This window comes from Pundamilia nyererei, unplaced genomic scaffold (genome assembly GCF_000239375.1).
Source record: "Pundamilia nyererei isolate P.nyererei 1_Seehausen unplaced genomic scaffold, PunNye1.0 scaffold00027, whole genome shotgun sequence".
Taxonomy (NCBI): Eukaryota; Metazoa; Chordata; class Actinopteri; order Cichliformes; family Cichlidae; genus Pundamilia; species Pundamilia nyererei.
The window spans coordinates 3,487,732-3,511,868 of NW_005187428.1; the positions used below are offsets into that span (position 1 = coordinate 3,487,732).

Consider the following 24,137-nt stretch of genomic DNA (forward strand, 5'->3'; position numbering starts at 1 on the left):
AAAGTATAACACAGAGACACACACATCCAGAGAATAGAGATTTTATTTAGAAAAGCATCTGCTGTAGCATGTACATTTACCTGACACTTAGTTTTTAAAAATATACACAGCTGTGTGCACACCTCAGCAAGTGATGTATTACAATAGTGTCATCTCAGTCTCGCTCACACACTCTCTCTCTCTTTCTCACACACACACGCAGGCAGGCAGCACAGATTTATTCAAAAGCTGTTTAATTATTCAAGTACACATTAAATTCTGCACACTGATTCAGGACGAATGCCTAAAAACTTTTGAGTGTCACAGCTATGTCCTATAATATACTGCAGGCAGCATTTAAAGGTATTTTGGTCATGAAATGAAGGTTTAAAAAAAATAATTACAGACATATTAAACCCACTTTTTAGAAGAAAGGATTCCTTTAAGATCATGAGTCTTTGTAGTAGTTGTTGAAGTTGATGCGAAGCAGGAAATCTTCTAAATGTGGTTGATAGCCTCTGTTCACCAGCTTGGTCACCACTGAGAGAAGAAAGGAAGAGACATTTTTTAATGCTTTACACTCAATGAAACCAGTTTTTCAGCAAAGTCAAAAATACTAAGACTGCACAGACTAACTTATTTATTGATGCCTCACGTGAACCCCTAACAAACCTCTTTGAGCTTAGAAGGAAGATAAACAAGCTGAACTTTCATTCATACAGACAAAACAACATTCCCTGGCCTTACCTTTGAAAAGAAAGTGAGAGTAATACTTGAAGGTATTGTACGACTGCTGCATGGCAATGAAGCTTGGGTGCACTGCCTCCCCCTGCTGTTTGTCCCAGGGCTGTGCAATTAGCTGGGCCCGAAACTTGAGGATCAGGCTGAAGATGCTGTGGATGATGTTCATGACCGGAGCTGCTTTCTCCGTCAGCAAACCCCTGGAGAGGCGACGAGTGCAAAGTTTAAGAGACATGACAAGAAACTTCGGAATGACTTTCAGACGGGCTGAAGTTCGACAAATACGAGTGTGATACTGACAACCTCTCCTAATGAGATTAAATCTTTCATGGAGTTCATGAGTTAGCCTCAGATTCAGCTGGAATTTTAATTAACTTGTTACGTGGAGGTTTAATTAATTTTAGATGAAATTATGGGAGCTAAATGCTACTTTGACATGCTTTGCCCGTACAGAGCCTCAAGAAATGTTGTTAACCTGCTAAACTGCAGCTGTGATCACTCAAAAGGCTGATTTTTGTTGTTGAAAAATGTATTTCATTCAGAATTTTTGATCTTGTTTTAAGTTATTTCTTGACCTCTTAAAATAAATTTGCCCAAAAACTAGTACCTAATCTGTGCATAGTCAACAGAAAAATCAAACGGCAATAATTACTTAAGCGGCATTTCCCCATTTGCAGTTCCAGCACTCACCTGAAGATGGCTCTGTTGAGGTAGTCTGCATGTGTACGGTGGATGGCATCTAGGTCGTTGGCAGTGGCCAATTTGGCTGTGAACTCACTCCAGGACACTTGCAGGATTTGATTAGCGATGTATCCCTGTATCACCTTGACAAAATGCTGCATCTCGTGTCTGTACAGCTGCAGCTGATGGAACTGCACCGAGCGACCTGCGCCTTTCACCAGCGCTGAGAGACACAAAGGCCATCAGAACAAGTTATGCTCAGTGCTGCAAGGACCTAGAACATAAACATCTGCTGGTTACAGATTCTGACACGCAAGGATTTGTGGCTGGTATCAAATCAATGTAATAATCAAAGCCTCCAGGCTCTCTGTATTCTCTTAGTGTAACAAAAGGCTATTACAGCTAACTTTGGGCTCTGGGAACTTGTAGCAGTCATCTTTTTTTGTTGTTTTGTTTTGACTTTTTGACAAAAAGTCAATATATATAAATCATTACAGAAAATAACTGATAGCTGAAACTACATTTATGAAACAGACTTTGGTGGATTGTATTTCCTGCATGTGGGACATTCATCCAGTTTACAGATGAAAACTACTAAAGGATCTGCCTGAGTCATAATATTATTTCTGTATTATTAATATTAATTCATTTAGGGTTTTTTTTTTTAATCCTATCAGGACCTCCATTTATGTAGTCTACACCGACTTTAACTGATCAATATCACCTAACCCAGGGATGCATACGGTTTTACAACAATCCCACAGGTCTGAGGTTTGCTTTGTATAAATAAAAAAAATAATCTCAACATTCTCTTCCATGTATATTTTATAAACCACTGCAGCACAACAGGGGAGATTCTGAACTCTTGCTTCTCAGAGGTAACCTGGAGTTCAAGCTGGGTTCTGAATCAGCAGCTCCGTCCTCTCACCTGTTCTCTTGAGGTGAAACCAGACATCACGGAGGCTCCACACCATGTGTTTGAGCTGCAGCAGGAACGAAAACAGGCGGTTGTACTTGTTCATGCAGCTGTCTGTGATGATGATATTCAACGGCCAGTCGACCTGGGAGATGTTGCGAGAAAAAAAAGAAGAAAAAAATGTAACTGCTGTAAGGAAGAACGGCACGTGGAGCTTTGAGTGTGAAGGAAAAAGGAGCTGAGAAAAACAGGTAAAGAGAGAGTGATGGATGATGTGGGGGAGGAGAGGAAAAAGGTGTGAGTGCAGAGACGTTGACAGAGGAGGTGAGAGGATTGTGAAGTTAAGCCAGAGTGGTGAGAGAGAGGAGTTAGAGGTAGAAGAAAAATTGGGTGGAGAAATGTGGGGAAACAAAGCGAGAAGGACGAGGAGGGGAAGTGGGCCAGGACAGTTAAGACTGAGATCCACCAAAAACAGGAAGAGTCTCAGAGCCAAAGGAGGGAACGAACACTCAGGGCAATATGTGCAGCATTAGTCATTGTGCATGTCACCTAAAAGACGCGACTCCAATCGATCTATGAAGTTGAACCATTTAAGTGTGTGATAAGCTCATTTTCCACACCCAAAGCAGTTTGTCAAAACATGACAGGCTGTCACAGTCAAGCTGCCACTCAGGCTGAGACAAGCACACCCATGCAAGGGTACTCGCTCATTTACCCCATTAAAACACTCAGCCTCACCTTGTAGCGCAGCTCCAAGCAGTTAAGAGAGTCCGGGGCATGTGGGTGGAAGGTCTCGGGGAGGAAGCGAAGTGCGAAGGTGAAGTTTCCAGCCAAAGGCGTGTCCCCGTGTAAGCTGTACTGCAGGGCCTTGCTGAGGATGGAATTCAGGACTAAGGGAGTTAGGAGCTCGCCTGGGGTTTGGCCACTGGCCAGCTGGGTGGGAGATGGGGGAAAGAAAAAAAAAAAAAGAAATGTGTTGTTGGGGCGCATGTTCATATTTAGAAAGAGCTGATTGACTCATTTAGGGTAAAAAGGAGTGATAATAAGTGAAATCTGCATTTAAGCTGGATAAACAAAACCTTCTGTCTCGTGAGCGTCAAGAGACAGGTGTACCTGATCATTTCATCAGAAAGGCAAGAAGGTGTTAGCAAAGGCTGTGCTTGTTAATTCCTGGCAGGAAGAGGTCTAGAAATATCACACTGATGCTTCGTGTGCTTCAAAACAAGCAAACAGGGATGGAATTGGATATAAATTGCTTACAAGGTTAAAAGTTAAACCTGCTTCTCTTTATGAACGAGCCCTAAAAGCTCTAAACAGAAAAGCACAACAGCATCACCGCTGTGATATTCTTGAGATTTATAAAAAATATTAAATATTTTGCAAACCTAATTTTGTATTCAAATGTTTGAAAATGGTTCGCAGTACTGCACGGCCACCTTTATAAAGATTTGTACAACTTTGCTCACAGCAGATGAGCAGAACTTCAGCATTAGTGTTCAAGGTAAATCCTAATAGACGCTCCACTTTTGTGCACAATCGTCTTTTTTCATTTAAGTCCATTAAAGATCTTAACAACCTCCCGACCAATTTGAAAAATGTAGGTTTTTAATATCTCTTCTCGTCATCCAAAAAACTGTCCACACGAATCACCGAGCGCTCATCTTTTTAAAACCTTTTACAGCTTTTTCAGCCACGTAACTACTGATAGCATAGTCTGGCTTTAAATGTAAAGTGGACATGAAGATTTTATAATGCGTATGTGTTTTGTTGGTGGTGTGGTGCTGGACAGTTTTTAAGATTTCATGAATATAATATTATTTTGTTGTGCTTTTATTTAGCGTTTATAGTTTATTTGTTATTGTGTCCACCTGTCCAGAGACTGCAGATGAACAAACACCAACTCCTAAAAAGAAATCTGGCTCTTTAACTGCTAAATACTCCAATAAATGTACTATCCACTTGCTATGTTAGCGTGCAGTTAGCAAACAGTGGTATTTTAGACATTTTTAAAATAGAAAAAGCTCCCTCCAACCCCCATATATACATGTAGTCACCAAGTCTATTACTAATATCAAAATATTGATCTGATGCAGCTTTTGGAAATTGGGTTATTGCAATTTACAGGAGCGATGTTGTGAGATTATATGTGACAGAACCACAGTGCACACACAGGCTCTAGGGTACTAAATCACATTTGCAGGAGGACATACGAACCCTTAGAAACTGACCCTCTGGGTAATGAGGCAAGAAACGACTGCTATCTAACTGTGGCGTATACATTCTAAAACTGTGGCTGTTTAGAGTTATAAATGACCGGGGAATTTTCAAGGTTACCCGTGCCTGCTTTTTACAAGCAGACAACATTTAATACATGCAGCATAAATAAAACAAAATAAAAATAAAAATTCCCAAATGGAGACCGGGCATTTGACCTTGCTCTGAGATTCTCTTTCCTGTCCGCTGCTAGAATTCAACACCAGAGAGAAAGAGACAACCAGCCCATTTCAAATAAAGACAACAAAAAGATATGAAGCACAAAAGAGCGTCACCTTCTCAAACAGCAGATCGCTGAGGGACTGCGCAAATTCGCCGTCCTCCATCAGCAGGAAGTGGCGCAGCGCCTCGAAGTGTCTTTCCACACAGAGCTCCACAAAAAAGTAGTCCACCACGGCCTTGTTCACTAAAGATACACTGGGAATGGAAGGTGAGGAAAGGAATGACTAAGTTAAGTTGAGAAAAGTTTGTGCTGACTTGCAAATTTCATACAGGTTGTAGACAGTACAGGCATCAACCCTACTGAAGCTCGGAGAATATACCAGCATATTATTTTTCACCCCGTGGATGGCTTTCTATGTGGCATTACTTTAAATCGTCTCTCAGCAATTCACATTTATAAAACAGTCTGATTGTGAGAAGGTTCTCTTTCACTCAGAAGTTAGCAAGGAAGAGTCGAAAATAGATTTCTGTCAAACTCCACTGCATTGTCTATGCATGGAATAAAAATGTGTTAATAAAAATTACGAGCTAACGCTAAATATTCGGCACCCTTTCTGTGTGCAGTGAGGGATGAGAAAGCCATTTCTTTTACACACAAAGGCTTGACTGCATGGGGTGCAGGAACACTGCAGGTGAAGACTGACAAGCTTGTCTGGAGTTCTGATGGAATCTTAAAATGGATGAAAGGCAATAAGAATTTAAATTATTCCTGCAGCTCCGAATATATACTCGACTACAGCTTAAGTGGCCTGAATAGAATCTATGAAAACTCACACTTGCATTTCTCTAAACATTGTATTTGGCTTTAAACACAGACACTCGGTACTCACTTGTTAAGGATGTTATTACCATTTTCTAACACAAACTCTTTTTTTTCCAGACACTCACTGTGTGATGAGCGGTGCAGTCACAGAGTGTTTTATAAGGACTGGCAGGGAAACCATCTCGCTGAGTTGGACAGCTGTGGTGTCTGTGGCTCTGTGGAGTGTGGGGTCCACAGGAAGGCCCCAGGGGCCCCGAGTTAGCTGCTTCAGCAGCTGACACGTAGGGGAAGAAGCTGTGAGAGAGAGAGATGACAGGCATGCCGCTGAGGAAATATCACTCTGACGACTGCAAACAACAGTGCCGTGCCTCAAAGTGTAAAAAAAGACCCAGAGTCATTTAAGTAGGTGAAAATGGACTCAAGCAAAATGGATTTTTCAAACATTTAACCCTCTCAAGGCAGGCGTTGCTGATTTGCAACAGTTAAAAACTAACAACCTGATTACCCCACATACATATTTTATGAGTTTTTTTACTCAGAAGTACCACTGCAGGACTTGGTTGTGCATTAGCAACAAAAAGTTTAATTTGAGCCTGAGAGGGTTAAGCTGTTATGAACCAAATGATTAATCAACTTATTGAGAACCAAAGCCTATAAATGAATATTGCTTATACTTGTTTGTTACAGCCACTGAGCTACTACCTTAACTCTTTACCTATTGAAAGCCTCCTAGCAGTAACCTTTAAATCTGTTTTCTGAATTGAGCTGTTTCTCTCATATTTCAGGCCTGCTTATGGACCAAAATGAGAAATCCAGAAACTATTCTAGTGGTCGTCAAACCGCATTTTTATTGATATATACCGAGGTGTCAAAACCCATCATTAAGGATCCTGGGGAGGACATCAAATCTTCTTTATAGGGGTAAAGAGTTCAAGGTGCTCTGTAATGCTCATTTCCAGCTCCATATTAATAATATTGAAGTTGGTATCTTATACTGTGCCTCTGTCATCTTCTGAGAGAAACCTTAAGGCTGCTCTTTCAAAGAGCCTATTTTCTTCTGCCCGTTTGGCCATTACAAAGTTGGAAAAGCAGGTGGGTGGGGCTTCCACGGTCACAACCACCAGCTCCATCCCTCTGTGACATCACAAAGGTCCAGGAGTAGAAAAATGTGTCAGTAACTGAGTGTTGAAAGTTGTCTGAAGTTTAGCTTTTAGGCTTACTGGGATTATTTGCACATATGCTGACCTTATTACTTGAAACTTTTGGGAGTAACCATTTATTTGTACATATAGGATTAAAATGAAGGAAAAGTAAATTGGGTCTAATTAAAAATTATTCAGAATATATACAATTACCATCACTTTGATTTTCTTGAAAAGCTATAGCATTTACTGCAAGTTGATCCTGTCATTTTGGGGGTTTTCCGTAGCCTCATATCTTTCATAAAACTTCCTAAATTATTGCTCCTGACTTTGCTCAGTGTTGTGGAACGCGTATTTGTCTGAGTAGATTTCCATGACTGATTTCACAGTAACTCCAGAAACAGGGATGAATAATAGCAGCATGACTGAATGTTGAACACAGAGTGAACAAGACAGGATATTACTCCACCGAGCCACGAGGCATCCCACCCGAGCATAAAGCAGACCTTTATGAAATATTACTGCTTTTTATGCAAACCTTTGCTTGCTGATGGAGCAAATATTCAACAGCCTCTGGATTTGCAACAGTCCTGAACATGTAAAAATAATTGTTTTAATTTACATCAAGTATGTACCACAAGACTAGGCTGTTACACATTTTTACTTCTGTCCAATTTGAAATGATGTTTTAAAAAGATGTGCCCAAGGCCTACTTGGCGTAGGCTGCAGCTATTTTAATTTCTACAAGAACAGATTAGCCTTAAAGTGCTCCATGTGCTGAGTTTCATCTCATTTTCAGCAAAAAGAAAAACATAGCAGTTTTAAAGGAATTATTTGTGGTTCGTTAATGGCACAAATTAATATAAATAGTATTAAAAATGGAGAGTAAAAAAAGCTCTCTTATAAAATGAAAAGACAAAAGTACATTCATTATTATAAATTGTTGATATTTACAGCACTTCTGTGAGTGCCGTTCATGTAAAATTCTGGAACGAACCTTTTTCAGCTACTCGCTAAGTATAGACAGATAGGCAGGCAGATTAGATACACAGATAGATAAACTTATTATTTGAATGCACTGAAAATGCATTTGAAAAGGTTTTATAAAACAAAATCCTACAAGCCATATATTGAAAATATTCTCTTGGGCACAAAAACATCAATGAGCCATTTAAATAGGAACAAACTGTTTCCGTTTTGCTGCTGTGCTGGATTTTGAATGCCAAGTACAAACTGATCAATTACACCATATGCACCTACATTATGTTACCTCTTATCCACAACACACAAAGGAGATGCCACGAGATGTGGCCAGAAATACTGTTCCACCCCACCCCTCCACCCCCACCCCTATACAAGTCGCACTTCACTTTGCCCTCAATAAACAAGTCCCAAAGGAGCCGTTCATTTCGAGCCCTTGATATTTTCAACTAACCCATTAGGTTGTAGCAGTCCTCATACTGTTCCACCTGGTATTGGGCAGCCAAAGCCAAGAGGTATTCCTGCTCGGACTTTTCTCCAGGGGACAACCCTAAGCAGGTTGTCCAGGACCCCATGCCCTCAGCCAGCTGCTCACTGGGGCATTCTGACACAAAACCTAAGGAGAAGTGTAGACTAATTACTTTTTACAAAGAAAGAACATAATTTGCAGTGACGTCTCAATTTACACTACATGAAAAACACTTTACACTTCCAGCTTTTCACACCTTCATGCAAAGAGTCAGGTGACACAAATTTTGCCGTTACAATAAAACGGTGATTATGCTAAGCTTCACATGAAAATGCTAATGTGAAAACAGGGTTAACAGGGGTAATACACTTCAGATATACTACTTAATACCCCACTACAAGCCCCGAGACAACAACGTGGATACAAGGAATAATAATTTTGCAGATGAACACTAAAGAGCTTGGGTTCAATTTTATATCCTCAGAGTTCGTAACATCGTAAAAATTACTGAGTGTAACATGTGGTTAATTACATGAATGTCACAACAGAATGTGTATGTGTATAACACAGGCTTTGTTTCGTACCTTTGTTGTATTCATTGCCCTTTACTTTCTGCTGATTTCCAGTTTCTTTGTCCTTCACCACACATCCAACACCAAGTGAAGAATCTGATGAGTGTCCATAAGTACTGCCTGGCAATGGGGCAGGTTGTGGCTCAGTCCCCAACACCACACAGCCTATCCCCAGTGTCGAATCAGACGAGTGTCCATAGCTGCTGCCTGGCAGCGGTGATGGAAGCGGTTCACTTTGAGAAACAACACATCCAACACCTAAATTTGAGTCTGAAGAATGGCCGTGGGCACTGCCGGGCAGAGGAGACCGCTTGGGCTCATCTCCTGAAACTACACACCCAACACCTAACGCCGAGTCTGATGAGTGTCCGTAAGAGCTTCCAGGCAAAGGCGACAAGGATGGTTCTGCTCCAGATACCAGACAACCTGGCTGAAGGGTGCTGTCTGAAGCGTGCCCGTGCTTACTCCAACGAGGTTTTGCTTCGGGAACGTTGGACACAAACTCACCAACCTTTATATTTGCGTCAGAGGAATGACCGTGGATGCTGGGAGCAGGGAGTGGTACAACAATCTCCGATACATTTTCTCCAACTTGAATATGAGCATCTGAACTGTGCCCGTGAACACTGGGCGAAGGTAGAGGGGAAACTACATCTGGAATGAGTTCCCCAACTTTTATGTGGGCATCTGAGACGTGGCCGTGGACATTTGGAGTAGGAAGAGGAGCGACAAACTCTGAAACGTTTTCCCCAATTTTGACGTGAGCATCGGAAGCGTGACCATGGACGTTAGGAGAAGGTACAGGAGCATCGACTTCTGAAACATGACCTCCAATTTTGATGTGCGAATCTGATGCATGGCCGTGGATGTTCTGCGAGGGAAGTGCAGCAGTTACCTCTGATACATACTGTCCAATCTTTATGTGAGCATCAGAGGAATGTCCATGGATGGTGGGTGAAGTTTGACTGACATCTGAATGAGGACTGGAGAGAGGCCTGTGAAAGTCTGGCAAAGGAATATTTTTTCCATCTTTATTGTGTGTGTCTGAGCTTTGCTCTTTAGCGCCTGTCTCCTGTGGCTCCACGCCACCATCATCAGAAAGACTTGTCAGGACTTTGTGATCACCTTGGTCACCTTGCACAGTTGTAGTGGAAAGAGCCTTGTTAACCACGTCATCTTTGGATTGTCTGTCTTCTGGTTTACTTTCGAGAATCCCTGTTTCTGCATCCTGTTGGAGTATAGGTGTAGATTCCTTGTGTTCATTGCCTGTATTTGAGCCACTCTCATCCACCTGCTGTGCTGAGGCTTGTGAAGGTTGCGCGCACACACTGCTCTTTTCAGATTCCTCTGGGGTGTGCAGGCCTAGAGAGCTGGACTGAGAGGCTCCGGCTAGCGGGCTAGTTTTGGTTACAGTTTCCTGGATTTGAGGAATTTTCTCTTCAGAGGAGATGTGAAAGGAGTGGTTTTGGATCATGTCAGGCAGGACTACAGGTCCCCAGCGGGGCCTGGGCTGGACTGACGCTTGGCCAGTGATACCCTCAAGTGGACTAAAGGGGGCACTGAAGTCATAGTCTACTAGTGGAGCTGTAGGACAGGCTTTGGGTAGGTCAGAGCCAATCTCCTGTAGAGCCATATCTACCTGCTGACTCTGAGACTTCGGAGACTTGGGAAGAAAGTCACCGATGTCAATTTCCTCAGAGACGAGGGCAGGGTCCGCTGTAACCTGTGCAATCTTTGGCGAAGGCAGATCGTGTGGTGGTGATACAGCTTCAGATTCTTGAGCCTTTGTTGTCTGCTGCTCTGACAGCTCCTGGGTGGGAAATTCCTGTCAAGATATGTTAACAATTCAATATTATGTTTCTGGAACACACATCAAGTGACCATGAAGTGAAAAAAGACTGGATGTTCAAAAACGAGCTTGTTGTTTGTCGTGGAGGAATCTGTTGAGCTGAGGGAGCAGGTGACATTACTTCCAAATGAGGTCTCTCCTGACCCAAGGGATATTTTTCCAGTACGTCCTGGAAACAAATCACAAAAGGTTCGGTTACAAAGTTTTGGTTATATGTCTTTGTTTTCTATTCATTTGTAACAAACCTGAGTTTTTTGCCCGTCATCCCTGAAAAAGTGAACACGAGCTTCATCGAGTCTCATTCGCTGCACTCTCCACATGGCTCGTCTCTCTCTGCGAGCTGCTTCCTCCGATAGACGGCTGTACTGAGCGATCAGCTCCTTCCTAGAATTAAATAAATGGAAAAAAGAATGTTAAAGTAGCTGAAGGTCTTATCCTCAGTCGCTTACTGAAGTCTGCAATAAATGCTTGTATAAATGGCCCTGCCATTCCCGAACTGACCATTAAGTGATTTTTTTTATATTTGTGCTAACGTTTTATTCATATTTGTGCATGACTGTGATGTATCCAAAATGTTTGCCCCACCTGAGCTTGTGGTTTAGAGGGACTCTGAGAGTACTGGTAACCTGTGTGCTTATAATACGTGTTGGCTTTAATTAGAACTAAATTCCTCAACAAACTACAGGCAATTAATCAGTAAGACCTGCAAAAACATGAAACCTGTGCTTTCCTTGACAAAAGCCTTATTTATCCACACATGAAAAGAATTTATTTTTTTGCCTAGCACAGCAAGAACTGCAGCTGTTTCTCAGATTTACAGTGTACATATTATTTATTACTACAATTTGCACGACTGTCTTGGATCTTTGTTTTTATTCTTCTTTAACATAAACTAATTTTATTTTAATCACTGTTGTATATTTAACAGTTATCATACAATATAAAGCATCACTATGCATCTGTGGGACCTTTAACTGTGTTGTTTATTTATTGTAGACTGCACTACTTTTTTATTCTTCATCCTGCAGCTGAAACACAATAATTTCCCTTGTGGGATCAAAAAAGTATCCGTTTATCTATCTATCTATCTATCTATCTATCTATCTATCTATCTATCTATGGACAGTTAGAAGGTATTTATATTTTGAATAATGCAAAGGTTGCACCAAGGGAGAAGTAGGGATGTGAACTGTTTGGAGGAAAAGCTGTAGATGACAGGTGTTTTTTTTTTAAGCTATGGTACCCTCTGATCTCGGTCATGTCATTGTAGTAAATAAAAGCTTAGTGTTCACATTATTTGCTCATGGTGCTGAATCAGTTATGGAAATTTGGCACATTAAAACACGGGACACAGAACTGATGTCCCATCATGTTTGCATGAGTAGGTTGATATAGTTTTTTCAAATAAAATCTTAACAGCTGTAAAGGCAGTCAGACCTAGCTCTCTGCTCCAGCTGCTCCTCCAAAGCTTGAAGTCTCTTTTCTCTGTCCCTCAGCTCTCTGGCAAAGCTGAAGTCATCCTCCTCCTGCTTCTTCTTGGCTGCACTTCTCCACTGGCACCACACGCACATACATCATTACTGTTTATCACATGGTCTTTTCTTACTATCTGAGGATCACATGCAATACCTGACAATACACAGTTTAATCTAGGCACTCCTATTCACACACTTTTTTTACCCTCTCTCTTTCATGTCTTACTACCTCTTGCTCCTGCTCCAGGTGCTGTTTCAGTTCCTCAAAACGCTCCCTCTTCTTGGCCTCCTCAGCCAGACGTTGTGACACCTGGCGCCCTACAGGAGGCGGGGGAGATAACAGTGAGCTGTTTACCCCTCCACACACACAGAAAAGTACATAACATTCTTGTCTGCCTCTCGCACACACTTAAACAAGACAACATCACCATCTGCCCCATATAAACAAACTCAAATATGCCCGTGCCAAGACACGCAAAGCGCATCAGGCTGAACACTTCCCCCCCCCCCACCCAGCCACCACTGCCCCCCAACAGTGCCACACATCCTCTGAAGTAATAAATGATGTGAAGAGTGAGAGCTAAACTGTGCAAGTGATGATTAGATTTCACAACCCATGGTACTGGAAAGTATTCAAAGCCTTCCTCACTGCAATTGCCCCATGCATCTCCTCTGCTCTCCCGAGGGGTGGGAATGGAGCTGAAGGAAGCTCTCGCATTTAGCAATCAACAAGCGAATCAGGCTTATACTTAGAGTTGAGCCATTTGTTAAAGGTATACCCAGCAGGATGTGGGTTATGCATGTACGTCACGCAGTATATAAAATTCTACTTACAGTGTATGTGTGTGTGTGTGTGTGTGTGTGTGTAAATGTTACACTGACCGCGGATGCTCTCCAGGGTTTTGGCTGCTGACTCTCTGACCTGATTGATCAGCTCCTGGCGTGCCTGCTCTGCCCTCAGGGCCTAACAATAGACAGAAAAAAAAATATCATCATTAACAAAGATCTATGTCCCTGCCCTGTCTCTCACCTCTCCTCCCCCTCCTCAGCCAGAGGCTCACACAAGATCCGCCATACAAGCCAGGTTGTTACACTAAATCAAGCACAAGCTCGAGACTTCATCCACATCATTTTAATGACTGGCTGCTGAAATCCTCTGTACTTGAAGAGCAGTGCCACTTTGATGGATTGTGTAATGTGTAAAAAAAAAAAAGTTCTCCTTTCTCTTTGACTTACAGGACAAGACCTGTAATCAAACACTGTATATAAAAGATGGACACACCCTCTGGATCTAAAAAGCATAGAAGGAATTTCTGTAAAAAGATCATTGTCTGGATATGAATTTGCTGAATCACAGAACAAGATTTTAAGCAGTGGAAGCGTCCTGGTTTCTGTTTTTCAGTCTGATTACTACTAACCAATCCTGGCTTTCTTGGCATGCAGGCTAACAGTCAGCAAAAACTTTGGACTGTATTTGCTTAACTGCAATCCTGAAACCATCAACTGCTATTTGACAGTAATCACAGTTTCCATAAGTTTAGTAAAACTAAATTACTTTTTTTTTTTAGTTTATTAGTGTAATCTGCCTAAGGAGGATGTATTAAGACCGAGTCAACTGCCTTCCCAAACTGTTGTGTTTGTATTGAAATATCTATTAAATTTACTCCAGCTGGTAGTGTAAGACTGCACACCTTTGGACCAAGAGTCGCAAGTTCAACTCCCGCCTGGCAGTGGTATCCAGTAAGGGTCCTGGCTATTCCCCCCATGCTAAAACCAAGCCCTGAAATGGTGCAGCCATGTCTGCAGCCTGTCTGCTTGGAACATTTCACTACATGTTGTACTCTGTATGATAGCGTATGTGACGAATAAAGGTTCTTTGTTGTTGTTGTCCAGAAATGGAAACCAAACTGAATTGAAACAAAAGGTAAATAAAGACTGAAATGAATTAATGAAACAAAAATACAAAACTAAACTGTGTTCACAGATTAATTTGAAAGAACTCTAAATCTGCATATACTGTTCATTTGGGAATAGACAGCCCCATGTAGTCCAGTGTAACTATTGTGTAAGTCTGCAGTATCCTCATTTTTTAGTCAGATACAACCCCCTGTTGTTGTATTCCGTTTCAAAAACCTAGCGAGACAACTGCCAAAACGCCAAACTTAGGCTTTAAATGCTAGTCCACAAACCAATGGATGGCATCTTGGTGGCTATGTCCATATAAATATGGACTACATATAGTCTATGGTAATGATTTGTCTTGTTAAAGTTCCTTTTTCACTGCCTCGACTCTAGGCTATATAGCTGAAAAGCTCTCATAAATGTAACTGATGATTTTGAGCAATGAGAAAATCTCAGACTCAGAAAAAAAAAAGAAGAAAAACACATCACAGACATCTAAGATGCACAAGAATATCCATGTGTGTCATTACTTGTTCCTCCCTGCTGATAGCACTGTGCTTTGCAATTCTCTCCATGCGTCCACGATACACTGCACAGTCTCTCTCAATCTCCTCCACCTCCTGGAGAGAGAAGGTGACAGCGATGCGGGGTACTGGCAGCTCCGACCAGCAGATGTAGTGCTGTGGACACACAGTTGACAGAATCTTAGTATCATAAAAAGAGGGGAAAAAAATTTCACGGATCAATTCGGATGACTCATTTGGTGGATTTTGACATATTTTATAACCCCAGAGTTTCTTTCATATTAAAATATGTGTTACCAGCTGTCTGAAAATGTAACTCATTTTTACAGCTACCAGCACAACACAAACTAGCAATGAATTTAGGATGATGTTGAAGACCGGTATGGGAATGAATTTGAAATAGAAGCTATGCAATGACCTGGTTATGGTGGTGCTGCTTCTAATTTAAAAAATAAAAAATCAAAGTGTTCATTATTCCATCATACAAATCTGTTATACTGTGTTTAACGAAGAAAGCATAATGCAGACACTGTAACTGGCCTTGTTCCCGTTTATGATCTTATGACTGCATGGGATTAAATCAGAGTCAAACCTTCAGAAACTGTATTAATTACTGCCAAAATTGAAAAACTAAAATGGATATCAAAAGATCCCCTGGCCCCAAGACTTCAGAAATGAATAATTACATTGCCTGTGACATAAGACACTTCACAAAATATGGAGAGTTGTTTTTTTGGGGTTTTTTTTTTTTTTATCTAAAATCACACCGTGCCTCTTGTGCGTTTGATTGTTTCATGTAATTATGTTACCATGAATCAGTTTTTGTACTTTTGTTCAAATATGTATGGTTTCCTTTGTGCGCTTGTTTTGCATATCGGTTTTATGCTGTACATTGCATTACGTATTTCATTCAGAAGATAACGGTAACAAAGTATTTCTTTAATTAAAGACATGGATTCATGTGCCATATCAGCTAGTAAGCACATTAATGCCCATCACTTCACTCTTGTGTTTTTAATCCATAAATTCTTCCTAGGTATTGATAACTACCCTGCAAGCAAGAAAGACTCAAGCATCAGGGGAAAGAACAGAGAGAGGAAAAGTTACAGAATGCCAATTAGAAACAAAGGTCCTACAGCTTAGGTCATGGAGGTCAGACTGTAAAAAACATCATGCTGGGCAGCAGGTAGGGAAGTTATGCAAAATACATTTTCATGAAAACTTCACCACTTTACTGATTTTTCCCCTGGTTTGCTATATAAGTGATTCATTTACTTACAATTTAAGTTCTTTTTGGTCAAATGTGAAAACTTTCTACATTCTCTTGTTATGATACTAAAGTGAATGAATTTGAAGCTTCAACTCCTGGTTGACAAGAGGCGGACCAATTTACTGGCAGGCTAATCTTTTTCAATTTATCAGGATGTGTATTTATGATGGTTAATAAATATAAGGAAGAGAAAGAACAACCACCCTTCAACCATGTTGACGGTGCATAGTTTGTCCACCAAAGAACACTCTGTCAGTGTACATACGACTAATGAAAACCATTGGAGAATATTTTTGACAACCAGCTGAGTGATTTAAAAAGTAATATTTCATGATACCTAGGACACCAATAGCAATATTATTCTTTCCAAAGCAGAAGTCAAACTTGAGTATGGAAGATGAAAAATCTGCCTCACAATAACAGGAAATGTATCACAATTCTGATGACAGCATATTAATAAAGTTTCAAAGAGACCACGTTCCCATCTGTTGCAGTAATGATTGTTTTTTCCACTATTTCTGGCCAGTATGGAGTTTCAAGTGAATAGAATTTGTACTGTGGCATTTATAATCAAGCACATACAGCCAGTTCAATTGATATCAACAGCAATAACAGAGGAAAAATGGCTAGGTACCTTTAACCATTTCTCAACATGTTTTCTGTATTTACATTAAATGTATTTACATTTACTCAAAAATTATATACTGGGTAAATTAAGAAGGCTATCTACGTTATATGTATGTATATCTACATAAATGTGGATCTGTGAATGTGCAAAACAAACCTGTGGGCAGCAGATTTTGAGGAGGTTGATAGTCTTTCCACACACATAAACATCATTGGCAATGTGTCTCAAGAAGACTGGCACACAATCCTCCACATCCTTTGAGATCAGAGTGTAGCCTTGGACCCAGAAGTGTTTGTCTGCAGGAATTCAAAGATGTCTATTACATGTTGTCCTACAATTTAGAGTAAGTAGTTTTCGTGGTCCATTATGCCTCTTATAACAGCACATCGTACCCGGCACTGAAACATCTTAAAAGCAATGGTGGTGGAGTAATACCCAGCCCATGCTGGGGCTGAAACTTTTCCTTATTAGTATGACTTACGGGGCATGGCAAAACTCTGGCTGCTTGAATTAACTCTTGGAAATTGTTAGCTCTTAGCTCAGTGATCCTCAGCAAAAAGTATAAGAGAACATGAATGCACGAGGCTTCCAGAGCTCTTTACAGAAAGCCCGCGGCTTGCCAAGAAAGCTTAGCTGCTGATTGCTTCCTTGGCCGATGGAGTTCGAGGAGAACAATGACATTTGTGTGTCCTCCAAAAAAGCAAGAGTGTGAAGTGCAGAGGTTCGCTGCAGGAGTTGATGAGGTGTAGCCGATGAGCAAATGGACCTGTTAGTCAGACAAAGCTGAGGTGGTGGTCTGACCTTGAATGGGGTGTTGCATGACGTACAATATTTGGACAGTCTTGATTCATGTAGCAGTATATATATATGGAGTAACTGTCCAAATGGAAATAAAAAGAAATGTATACAAAAATATGTACAAAAAAACGAATAAACTAAAATGGGATGCTTTCACGTACAATTCTGCCTGGCTAACAATTTAAAAACCAGAGAACCAAAAATCAGCAAAATCCAAAAGTTGATACCATCAAACGGCAAACATTTTTTTCTTACCCAAATAATTAAATTATCAGCCAATTAACAAAAATATTTTGTGGTTAATCATCTGTTCAACTGACTAATCAATCACTCAGTGACTGGACTGACACACATATCTTCATACACGTCACTACCAAGCACAATCTCATACACACACTCACGCACACCTTCATGCACCAACGTACTTTTTGCACAATACTCACTCTTTTGCACATCTATTGCACTTTTGCGTCCTCACTGTCTTGTGTCTGTATCGTTGCGCTCTGTCTGGTGTTGCACTGTCTTTGTTTTTTTTTTTTGCAATTTTTGCACATTGCACTTTATGTAGTCCTGCGTTGATTGTCTGTTATACATCATATGTAGCACCATGGTTTGGAGGAACGTTGTCTCGTTTCACTGTTTACTGTACCACTGCACATGGTTGGCATGGTTGCCACTTGACTAATATTCAATTATTCTCAAATAATTCGGTGAGATTTGAACCCTGGCCTTTTTCTTTTTTTAATTGTTTTTTTTTCTGATCCTTTAAGGACTACACCCAGGACTGTTAACAATAAAAAAAATAATATATAGCTGTTCATCTTCTGATAATAGCAACAACAATCAAATGACAGATAAGCTACAACAACATTTGTATATAGTAAACAGCTATTGTAATGTTTATTTTTCAAGTTTTGATATTAATGAAATTAAAGCCATTACACAATACAGATAAGATGACCACAAATGAAAAATTAGACATGACAATGAAAAGCAGTGTGAGCAAAGCAACATACAGAGACACACAAAGTCCCTCAGATCCTGCAGAGTACAAACGAGTCTATTTTGGCCTCAAAGCCTCTTTGGTCTCTTCTGGTCTCCCCAAGGGATCAAGTCATTAATAAAGTCATTAATTTTTCTGGAAGCAAAAAATAAATTCAGCAGGTCCATGTGTGTCCATGGCAATTAAACCAGAACCAGAATAGTTGTACCAGCTAAAAAGAATAAAGGACCACTACTTATTTGTATGGCTTACTGAGTGAAGATATCTCTGGTTCTTCCAGCTGGGGTATCTGATTCAGTTTCCCACTGATTATCGTGCAATAACATCATGACAGCTTTTATAGACACAAGGACAAATCCTACTAGGCAACAAACGCTGTAATAAAATCTATTTTTTTCTGCTCAACTATGTATCTGGCAGGTTTTTCATTTTCAGAGCCTGGAGACCGAAGCCAAGGTTTTGATACGGCGACATGTGTGTATATGTGTGTGCAAGTACTGTGTCTCCTCACCTCTGTAGCTAAGGTATTCCTCATTGACCTGGATCATGAACTCTCCATAAACATCACGAAACACGCCACTGTACACCCAGTCAGACACAAACCTAAGTGAGGCACAGAAAAACAAAACAAAATAGTGGTGTCACTCTTAGACAGATTTATCAACCATTTAGCTATATCACTAAAATAATATAGGATATATTTTGCTGTTTTCAGGATGCCTGTCTGCACGGGGCGCATAGAAACTGACCGTGTATAAGGTTCACAGCTGCTCTTCAGCAACGAAAGAAGAACAGGATAGTTCTCGTTGCTGCAGTTATTCTGTGCTTCATTGTACAGGTAGGACAGCAGTTTAACACCCTGAGGAGAGCCACACGGCACTAAGCTGACAACTCATCTGATAGGCTAAACACAACTGTGATAGAAGACATATTGCAGTTTGCAGATAAAAGAGCACTCACCACAGGGAAGGTGGCCTGGCCTGCACCCAAAGGCCCATCCACACAGCACAGTTCTGACAGGTATCTTAGATTAAAAGAAAGCAAAGCATTTTTGATTTGCTGATATTTACATCAAGGTCCTCTTTGAAAGGATATGGCTGTACTGTCAACTAAGTGAGGTGGAGGTTCAAAATGACAAAGTTAACACCAGAAAACCAGCGTGTAAAAAGCATTTGACCTCACCTGAGTTGGCGACCCACTTTGCGGAAGAGAAAGCCAATGGTCAGCAGGCTAAGAGTGGGTGGCGTACTAAGAACGCAAGCCCTGTAGTAATGCAGATACTTCCTCAAGCCACCGGTAAAAGCCTAAGAGATGGAATATATGTTCACAGATTAAAATGCATGTGGACTTCTTTCTGTGTTGGATTTTGTTGCCTGCTATGGACTGCTTCATTTAGGGCACTTAAATTTTTTTCTTTCCCTATTTTTATATATTATATAATATTTTTAGACGTATTTATTTATTTTGCTGCGTACGCAAATAAGATGCTCATGTGTTTCTGTCTCAAAGTGCCCATTCAGGAAGATTATTTCCAATTTCTGAACACAACACTATTAACAACAGTACAATGCAAGCAGAGAACTTAGAGGAAATAATTTGCAGCGTTAGTGGTATTAACGATGCTTATGCAAACATACCTGGAAGACTAAGCCCTTCTTGTCAGCACTCTGCAGAGAAAAGCGGCTGAGCCTCAAATAATAGGTGCCGTACTGGGCCAATTCCCCCAAGAGACGAGACACGCTCTCTGGAGAGGCTCCTGACACACACACACCGGGCCTGACGTCAAACTGAACACTCTAAGAAGGGAAACGCATATTGACAGATGGTGGACAAAACACAATAAATAACTGTACAGTCTAATAAAATCCAATAAAACAGCCCGGCAGCAAAGACTGTCTTTAGTGCATTCGATATTGAATTTTGCCAAGGCTGTAGAAGAGTCACGTCCATGGTGATTTTTGAAGGCACGGCTTCTGCTGGTATTATTTTAGACTGCATCACATAATCTGCTGTGTGTTATTTTTGTTATTTTTTTTCTTTCACGTTGATTTTTTTTTATAGAGATATTTACAGTACTTCAAGACAGCACACATCTGGGGGCCTTGATCCACAGCCTTGATTGCACTTGCAGTAAAGAAAACACCTATGTAACTATAGAAACAAAATTTGACCTCAAGGCAACCCAATGAAGGAGGCAGGACTCACTTAGATAACAATATACACATACACATATATACAATATATTCTTTATATAGTTTCAAAAAACCAAAAGCGGGCGAGGGTGATGATTATTTATTTGGTTTGCCAATTTTATGAGAATACATTTAATTTCCTTGCACTGCCATATGCCCCTAATGCATTCTGCCATCATTTATAGCCATCCTTGTTTCTCTCCTCTGCTCCAGCTTCACTGTGTGTAAAACCACTCACCATAAGCACAGAGCAGGGCAATGAAGCAAAGTAAAGATTGCATTACTCGAGTTGAAGACAACTCGCCACATTACTGCAACTGCACAAAAAGCTTCCCAGCAAATGTTAATCTGCGTAAAACAACAGGGGCGAATGACTGAGATTTGTCGTTATAACAAAGAAGGAAGTGGGAAAAGCTATGTCTGCCCCGTACCCCCTGGGGCCCCACCAGCAGCAGTCAGCCAAAGGGAAACACTGATGTTAATCATAAAAATATGCCGGAGAGTCAAGATAAGGAATTGAGAAGTAAACAAGATAAGTAGGATGCACTTTATGTTGTAAAAATAAGTATAATCTTCCGACAAAAAATAAGAATTTAATGGGAAACAATAAACTACCAGCAGAGCTCCCCTGGGTTTTTGTGTTCAGAATTAGGAATATTTTATTTTATTTCATGATCATTTAATCAGGCAGCTGACTTAAGCATACACTTCACACTGTTACATTTTATGAGTCAGTACAGCTTGTTTATATGCACGAATTTCCCATTATATCACATTCCAGCTTCTCCTTTTAATCTGTTTTTCTATTTGTAGCATGTCACGGCGCTTTTAGTTACTTTTATCACTTCTGCCTGACAGACTACTAAAAAACAAAAACAAAAAAAAAACAAATAAAGTGCATTTTAGAGACTAATAAAAGATAACGAACTGCACCTGGTTGAGAGGAAAAGTAGTAGAAGCCACTCCAATCAGGACGTTAAGGAGATCAGACACCAGTTGCTTCTGGGAGTCCAGGGGTAAGGGGAGGACAGGAGACGGTGTGCTCGTGCTCACCACCCTCATTTCACCCTCCCAAAGCCGATAGAGCTGATCAAAGGCCTCCCTGCCTCCCTCTGTTAGATAGAAAGACTCCCTTTTTCCAGGTGGGCTAGTGAGACAAACGAGGCATTCAGTTCAGTTTTCCAGAGGGAAGAAAAATACAAAACCCAAAAAAACTAAGCAAGTGGGCCTCTCCAATACCTTGATGACTCTGTAGTTAATAGTGTATGTGTCATTATGTCATTTTCTAAACTAAAGGCTTTGGTTTAATTCAGGATACTCTTGAATTCAGTATCTACCAGCTAAAGTGGATTTCTGTTCATTTATATGTCACAGATTTTGTTGTCATTTAACATTTAGATGTTTATTTATATTAAACCTCACAACCCAAACACAGACTGGTTTATTTTTTTCAAAAATGCTTTTTTCCCCCACATTTTCATTAGTTTGGCATCTTCGGTCTTACAAAAAAGTAAGCAAGCTTCTATGATTCAATCTATCATTATTTATATTTTTTTCAGCTTTTTCTGGCATTTTATAGACCCATCAATTATTTCAAAAAGGCAGAACAATAAAACTATGAAAAGAATCAGTAGTTGCTCTCATATTATAGTGAGGAACTAGATTTACAACTGTTAGTGGTTACAGCTGTTTTTTTTTTAAATACGAAAAGAAGTTTGGCATGCTTACAGCATAATCAAATTGACACATCACTTACCAGCCAACAGACTCCCAGCAGCGGCGTCTTCCAGGCTCAAATGTGCGTAGAGCCTCCCAGATATCAAAGTCTGGAATGGGGCTAGGCTCTGACTGAGAGTCTGGGGTCAGGTTGGAGGCTGACTGGAAGCCCTCATCTTCACACTGATCTAAACAAGGAGGCACCTGCAGAGAACAACAAAGAGAGAGTGCATAAAGCAATGCAAAGATAAATTATTTAAATCAAACACTGTGCAAATATGAATACGCTGAGCTGCTGAAGTGGACATATGATAAAACAGCCTAAGCTAAACTAAATATATTACTTAAGGATATAATATGGTGTCTTACTCGTATCGCCAACCCTGTTACATCAATATTACTGGGGATTGGAGGCAGATCTAGTCTTATGTCCATGTCTGAGGTGCGAGTGTGCTGGAGTGCTCCAAACAGGGTCAGCCTGGTCTCCTTTTCAAATCTTTCTTCTGCTTCTAGTTTTGTTCTCAAAGTTAGCAGTCCTGTGCCAGGTGGAGCATCCATCAGCCTCTGAGTTCCATACAGACTCTCCAAAGTCCCCCATTCCTCCCCACACACCAGACCCCATGCCCGGGCCTCCAGCCTCTGCAAGTCCTCACTTTGGTAGCTCCATGGTTGAGGCATCCGCAGCACAGGCCTCTCTCTTCTCATATAGTCCCTGCTGAACGAGGTAGGGGGAGGAGGTGCCGACCCAGCAAGGTTCACAAGAAGGTCAAGGACTGCATCCACTTCCTTCAAACCAGAGTATCCTCCCTCCGGCAGCCTCCCGAGCTGCTCTTCCAGCCTTTCTGCTTCCTCTCGACAGCCAGCCACACGTAAATCAAAACATATCATCAAGACTTTATTTCTCGGTGGTGTATTAGCTGTGGCACTCAGTCCTGGTGCAGGTCCTTTGGTGCCATCTTGAAACAGGTTAGACAGGAGGGCACCGTAGGCACGTTTTTTAAGAGCCCTGTGGAAACTTTCTCTTGAGACTCCTCCCAGTGCTCTGCGCTTCCATGACACCCCAGAAAGGCTGCAGTCACACAGGGCACTCAGCAGTTCAGTGATGCTGCTGCTGGTACAGCTGGGCATCATGCAGTTGTTAAGGCTTGGGTTCATGGTAGCTCTCTTGCCTCAGCCTGTATGAGTAAAACAAACAAGTTTTAGGTGATTGCTTTTAGAACAACTGTAACTATAACAGACGTTTTCCTAACAACACATAGACATCAGACAATAACTCAGTCCAACCAACACTGGTAGACATATTACTGTTGACTACTTCCTTTATAAACCACAGTATACGTACGTGTGTGCGTATGTATCCTATACATAGTGCGCTTACTCTGGCTGTTTTTATATGTATACTGTGTCAGCTAACTAGCATCACCGTTAGCCTTATTAGCTAACGTTTGAGATATCAAACGGCATGTTTTTGTTTCTTTAGCAAGCCCTGTGCTATTCCGAGCTAAAACTATATTTCCTTCTTGTAGTTTTCTATCTTCTTGGTATAGTATTATATGTATTAATTCACCTGAAAATTTGAACCTTGCATCCACCTCCAGCGACTCCTCCCGTGCATGCTACCGTTTGTTGTGACCAATGTACCTCTGCATCGATTAGCCTTCCAGCTACGTTTAAGCGCAATAACAGTCGGACCAATTATATATTTATTTCGATTTTGTTTTTGTTTTTTACTTCAGCTACAAATTAATATGCAGTGTTGCTGCACTTAGGAGCTAAAAGCAAGCTAGGCGCCTCATTCATCTTCCATCGTCCGCCGCAAGGAAACAAGAAACAGTAGATCTGCCTCCCCCTGTCTCTGATTGGACAATCAAGTTCTCCTCTGCAAACGACTGGCTAATGATACTGCAGAGGGCAGACTGATTGGTCCGTTTTGTTCGTCCGTCAGGGGATGAGAAAAGTGTCATTTGTAACCGCGCTTTGCTGCATTCAGGTGTTACACGAAAAATGTACTTTTGTCTACTATGACAGGACACTTTTAAG

General features: G+C 40.9%; 1 protein-coding gene across 1 annotated transcript; it reads right to left on the reverse strand.

Moving 5' to 3' along the window:
* Positions 1 to 31: 31 nt before the first annotated feature.
* tubgcp6 (tubulin gamma complex component 6) lies at positions 32 to 23,941 on the reverse strand. The gene is made up of 25 exons (XM_005728167.1): positions 23,665 to 23,941; positions 22,467 to 23,272; positions 22,138 to 22,301; positions 21,315 to 21,528; positions 19,827 to 19,985; positions 19,372 to 19,493; positions 19,150 to 19,213; positions 18,939 to 19,048; positions 18,701 to 18,792; positions 16,545 to 16,684; positions 14,497 to 14,646; positions 12,947 to 13,028; positions 12,294 to 12,382; positions 12,027 to 12,142; positions 10,835 to 10,973; positions 10,711 to 10,758; positions 8,753 to 10,565; positions 8,154 to 8,315; positions 5,702 to 5,870; positions 4,867 to 5,008; positions 3,056 to 3,250; positions 2,330 to 2,462; positions 1,411 to 1,624; positions 727 to 920; positions 32 to 519 (listed from the first exon to the last, which is right to left on the reverse strand). Exons 2-25 carry the CDS (start codon positions 23,250 to 23,252, stop codon positions 428 to 430), a joined length of 5,589 nt encoding a protein of 1,862 aa, XP_005728224.1. The 5' UTR covers positions 23,253 to 23,272; positions 23,665 to 23,941; the 3' UTR covers positions 32 to 427.
* Between the last annotated feature and the right edge of the window lie 196 nt (positions 23,942 to 24,137).